Source organism: Tigriopus californicus, chromosome 7 (genome assembly GCF_007210705.1).
Source record: "Tigriopus californicus strain San Diego chromosome 7, Tcal_SD_v2.1, whole genome shotgun sequence".
Lineage (NCBI taxonomy): Eukaryota > Metazoa > Arthropoda > Copepoda > Harpacticoida > Harpacticidae > Tigriopus > Tigriopus californicus.
The window spans coordinates 13,921,813-13,927,823 of record NC_081446.1 but is presented as its reverse complement, the minus strand read 5'-3'; the positions used below and the strand labels follow the sequence as shown (position 1 = coordinate 13,927,823).

Sequence of the window (6,011 nt, the reverse complement as noted above, 5' to 3'; positions counted from 1 at the left end):
ACTTTGGGGAATGACGCCCCCAAATCTACGTTTGACAATATCAAACGGGCCATTCGCTAAATCTTTTACTAACCAATGAAAAATTACTCAATCACATCAAAATCTTAAAACAGTGTAAAAAGAAAAAAAAAACGTTGTTTTTGATGGCCCAGGGAACCAAAAAGATCGAATTCGTAGGCAAAATGATGTACGAGGCAATTGTCAAAAGTATGGTTGAGAACAGCCATACCAATAGTCTCTTAGTGAAGTGGGACTCATACAAATTGGGTTCTGAGGAGGAAAGGTATCAATTGCTCGAGGCAATTTTTTGTTGGCCTGGTTAGTGCTTTGTTAGCTTTGAAGATTATGTTCGCCACAGATTTGTACCATACGTGTGATCCCACCTTAGTTGCAAAAAAGGGGAGTGCCATTAAAAACTTCGCAAAATCTGCTAGTGAAGATGAACTAGGCCATCAAGGCATGTCTCAGAACATACCAGCAAGGCTATACAATAGTGAACACTCTGTATTGTACTCAAACCAAGCGTAGAGTAGACTTTTTGTTAGATGTTAATGAGTCCACTCGACCAAACTTCAAATCCACTCTGTTCCCCTCAGTTTGACTCAATTTGACATAAAATTTCAATATTGGTGGTTTCTTTGGATTCGTAATGAAATTTCTTTCTATAAGTGCATGGATTCAAAAATCTGAAATTGTTTTTTCTCTAAAAAATGTGTTGTTTTAGGCTTTGGATTAAAAGAACCCATCTTAAGCTAATATAGGTGCATATGACAGACCCTTGGTGACTTTGAAATCGAAAACGGCCATTGGCTATGAAACATTTGAAAGGAAAGATTACATAAAGGGAATCAAAGAAGATCTATTTTATTGAAATGTGGTTGCAACTGTTTTTTGACATTGCAAAATAAGCACAACAAATTCCCGATGAAGAGGGCGGCATTATGAGTTGGTCAGAATTTAGTGCTTTCGTACCAGTAACCTCGTATACCTCAAATGAGATTGAAGTAATTCGGCGAAGGGCAGAAATACAGAAGTTAGTTGTTACTTACAATTACACCATTTTGAAATTAATTGGGATGATAATTGGTTATTTGAAGACAAGTATGGATTACTGGTAAGTTTGTTGTTTAATTTCACTACTACTGACCTGGAGTGTGTGCATAAAGTATGTATTTGTTGTATTCATTATTAAGTGAGTTTTCACTTTTGCCAGGTAATGACTTGAGTCTGTTAAAAATGTGAAGTCACTGAGGTTTTAATCTTTTTCATTTACTGAGTAAGAGTAAGAAAAAATCGGAGACATGCCGAATATTTGTGTTAAAAGCTTCAACAAATAACATTTTTCATCTTGATTCATTTGTAACAACAATACTTAACCGTGGGATTAAAACAGGAAGGACGGCGAATAATTATGACCACAATTGTAGATATTATGAAGAATTTCTTTCGGTTTAATGTTGATAAATTTAAGAGCTAATAATTAGGGGTCTGAAAGATAACTCATTTTAGGTTAAAATATTTTGGCCAATTTTGGCGAAAAAAACTTTCACGAATTTTGACCATGAAATTACCCAAAACCGAGGGTTTTCGAGAAAATAGAAGGGGTTTTGTTGTGTTTAGGAAACTATTTTGATAATCTCTTCCCTAAGAGTGTATGTATTCATTGGCATTGATACTTCACAAATATAATCCTCCCTTTACATCAACAAAGAATGAATTTTGATGTAGACACTAAGTGAAAATCATATTTTGAAGCGGCCTGAAATCAGGGTCGAGGAAAAAGTAGGTAAGTGGTCTTTATACTTAATACTATCCTTGTTTAAGAATCTAAGGCAAATGGACACAAAAATCTTACGTTATAGTCCATAGAAAAAATAAAATACACCATAAAATGTTCCATGTCAAGTCATGAAGTAGATGAATTGCTGACTGATTTGTTTCTAGTACTTTTTATAGAACTGAATGAATTGCTGCGAGTACATAAGATTAAGTGTGGGAGAGCAGGAGCACTACGTATACTCAACACTTTCCAGTAAAACTTTATACAATATTTGATCTACCAACGAATTTGTATAGCAAATTCAACTCCCTGTTTTCAGTTTGGGAAAGTTAGCATTAAAAGAGTGAGTGCTGCAGTTGAGTTACCGGCATATACAGTCACGGAATTCGAGAGATGTGGACTGCGAACGGAGGTAAAAATTTGTTATCTCCTAAACCGTCACTTTATTTCAAATAAATACTACATGAGGTCACAAGATCTTGTTTAATAAATAAACTTGGCTCAATATGAGCCCACTACCATTCTGAGAGTTCATAAACAGGTTGAGAAGGCAGGACAGCTAACATTCGCGGGAAAAACTTTGGGAACAAGGCTAGCCGCGGGGCATTATTCGTGAAACTCCATCCTAATAGGACGTGAGTGTGACAACCTCCACCCGCCGCCCACCGGTTGCCCCAATTTCACGATATGCCTCATCCATGATCTCACCTCAGGTATTAGGTGCGGCACTAAAGAGAGCATAAACACATTCGCTTCTTTCAGAGATTTCACTTGCAGCATGCATGCTACCAGCCAAATTGATAACAATATCCGTCTACAATTCAAGATAACAAAATGCCTCTGGCAATTTTTTCTTATTATATTTTCCACTGGTTCATGATTAATGACCTCACACCGGTGCAGTACCCTCTGCACAGAATGACCTTCGTCATTGAGATGACTCAGGTAAGAGAAATATGTATTTCATATGAATTTTAAGGAATATGAAACCTATCTTAGGCTAAAATAGACCCTTGGTGACTTTGAAATTGAAAACGGCCATTGGCTATGAAACATTTGAAAGGATAGATGACATTAAGGGAATCAAAGAAGTTCTATTTTATTGAAACGTGGTTGCAACTGTTTTTTGACATTGCAAAATAAGCACAACAAATTCCCGATGAAGAGAACGGCATTATGAGTTGGCCAGCATTTAGTGGTCGAGNCGTGGTTGCAACTGTTTTTTGACATTGCAAAATAAGCACAACAAATTCCCGATGAAGAGAACGGCATTATGAGTTGGCCAGCATTTAGTGGTCGAGGAAAAAGTAGGTGAGTGGTCTTTATACTTACCACCATCCTTGTGTGAGAATCTAATGAAATGATCTTTTAGATCTTTTATATTCAAGATTTTCAGGGATTTTACTCCACGTAAAACCTTAACAAAGGTAAAACAAAAGGCCACACCCATAACACCACACCACACCACACCTATACCTAGAAAATAGCAAAAAGATGAAAATGATCATTCGTAATAATTTTGTCAAAGTTTCCAAATATGTAAACAAACCAGTCTACTGATCAGGGTTGTTGAAAGATCGATTAAGCTAATATGGCACACCCTGTTTTGAAACATGACAACGTGATCTTGACGTCTGCCATTTTCTTGCGCTTCGTTGTGCTTAGTTTGCTCTTGTAGCATTAAAGGAAGCAGGAACGTTCAAAGGAAAGTAGTAAAAGTCCAGCTAGCTTGTAGTTTAGGAACATCGTTACAAACATAATCAATGCCATCTGCATATCCTTTTCTTTTACAAATAATCATTATTAAGAAAATTTTGGAATCATAGGTGTTGCAAGCTTTATTGATAAATATGCTTAGCGATAAATAGCATCATCAAGGTAGGCTTAGGTGTTTAGGCGTGGTAAGCGGGAGCAGGGTGGTAAGCGGGCTTGGGGGATGGGTGATAAGGCTCGTACTTGGCCTCTCCTTCGTATCTGACATCAGCCACATAACCGGAATAAGCATCGGCCACGTTGTAGCTCACAATTTGGGTGCGACCATCGGGAAGGGCCACACGGTACTCACCGTTGGTGGCATAGTTGTCACGGTTCTCGTTTTGGGCGAAGTTGGCACCGGAATAGTCATCAGCCACGGCATAACCGTATTGGTAGACAGGGGCGGTCTCATACTCATCACCATGACCATGAGCGGGAGCGGGGTGGTAAGGGGCGGGCTTGTAAGAGGGGGCAGGGTGGTAAGGAGCGGGCTTGTAAGAGGGGGCAGGGTGGTAAGGAGCGGGCTTGTAAGAAGGGGCAGGGTGGTAAGGAGCGGGCTTGTAAGCGGGAGCTGGGTGGTAGGGAGCAGGTTTGTAAGCGGGGGTTGGGTGGTAGGCGGGAGTGCGGACCTCATGGCTGGGAGCGTGGGCAGCGGCGGTGTACTTCTCCTCGTTGTAGGCCTGGTTGACCTCATTGGGTTGAGCGGAGGGTTGGCTCACCACACGGGCATGGGCACGACCATGGGGCTTGTGGATGGAGGAGTGGACAGCCGGGGCATTGCCGTGCTTGATGGTTTGATGGCTGGATTGATCAGCGGTTGCCAATGCCAAAGCAGAGAGGATAGCGATAAAAGCCTGAAAAGATGAATGCGTAAAAGATGTGTTTCTTGCGTTTGTATTCGTTTTGAAAAATAATTGTTCGACGATCTTCAGACAATCGGGGTGAATTTCTCTGCAAGTGATCATCATCAATTCACCTGTAATATATTTCATTCTAATAAGATTATTTCTTTTTACGAGCTTGTTTGTTGGATAAATTGCTTTTCTCGTCCATTTTTTTGTTTGAAATCAATGCTTGAAATGTCTTATTAGGATGAACAGCCACAATCACATTTGGATAGATTATTCGTGTCATGGATCCAAACTTTGTTGCCTAATATTTCAGTTTACCTTCATGTTGATGTTTAGATGCTTGAACCAAAACTGGATGATATTCCGAACAGTCTCATTGTTTTTATAGCAAATTATGAAGAGCGTATTGCCTCTTTCTTTGGTTCCTTGCCAGTTTTCGACCACAAAGCGGACCCTCCTATTCTCAACCATTCCAAAGCCTCTTAGAGCCAGAGCTTGGGGTGCGTCAAGGCAGGTTTAGAAGGATATTCCGATGGGATTTGTGGAATGTCATCAAAGTGGGCAACACACATTCTCATTTCATTTCCAGGTCTTTTTTAAATCTGTGAGTTCGTCTCTAATTCCTGGTTTTTTAAACCCGAGAAAATCATCTTGTCAATTTAGAGCCTCATATTTTTTTAGCTCTTCAGTAGCGCTTTCGAAATTCTCAATTTCCCTGCGTATGGAATATCTGATCCCCCCAAAAATGAAGTTTAGCGAATTGGACGAACCCGTTAACTTGTAAAGGTTGATTGATTTTTTAACCGTTCAAATCTCACTTATAAACGTATGGCAGATCAATACATGCTTATTTTCTAGAAATAGGATCAAATAAATTTTGCCAGAAAACTTGGAAAGTAAAAGCACTAGCAGCTTCCAACTCGTTACATATAACATTGAGATGGTAAATTGGGAACCTAGTCGCAACCTCACCTGATAATTTATTTGATTACATCAGTAAGATGTTCTCTGAATTTTTTGAAAACAGTAAATGAAACAAAGAATGGCCTCCGAGAATGAATAGCTATTTATACAATAGCAGGGGCCCTCTTTGCGTGGAGTTTATAAAAGTGAGGCTTGAAGAAAGTCGAAAAGTTCAAGACACCTTGAAGAAATGGCGAACGCATACAAGACGTCTTGACAGATCAACTTTTTGAGATTCAAACTTGAATAGACTGCGGGAAAGAACGCTGCCCCTATTCAAAACACAGTTTTCTTATACAAGAACCAGTTTTCAAGGTATGACTTTCCCTTGAAACCATTCAAAGCCAAAATTGACGTTAGAGAATGTCTATTTTCTGGAAACTTAGATTCCGGCCACTGGTGAACACATCGCTATGAAGTAAGATTTCTAATGGTGGTGTTTGGTTTCCTTTACGTGCCGGAGATAGAACTTTATACCTCTGAAAACCGGTCCTTGTAAAAGAAAAGAAGCAAGCTTCCTTGTTCAAACTAATCGAGTGCATCAAGGCTTTGAATGTAAAAATAATGCAGTCCAATGGTCTTTGGCATCCTTAGCTGATTGTAAATCCTCGTTTTGTAAAACTGTTGATTCATATGTTTTAGAGACCTGCTCTAACCAGCTC

General features: G+C 39.3%; 1 protein-coding gene across 1 annotated transcript; it reads right to left on the bottom strand.

Moving 5' to 3' along the window:
- Positions 1-3,611: 3,611 nt before the first annotated feature.
- LOC131883603 (adhesive plaque matrix protein-like) lies at positions 3,612-4,728 on the bottom strand. The gene is made up of 2 exons (XM_059231111.1): positions 4,705-4,728; positions 3,612-4,389 (listed from the first exon to the last, which is right to left on the bottom strand). The coding sequence occupies exons 1-2, from the start codon at positions 4,708-4,710 to the stop codon at positions 3,673-3,675; spliced, it is 723 nt and encodes a 240-aa protein (XP_059087094.1). The 5' UTR covers positions 4,711-4,728; the 3' UTR covers positions 3,612-3,672.
- Positions 4,729-6,011: the final 1,283 nt, after the last annotated feature.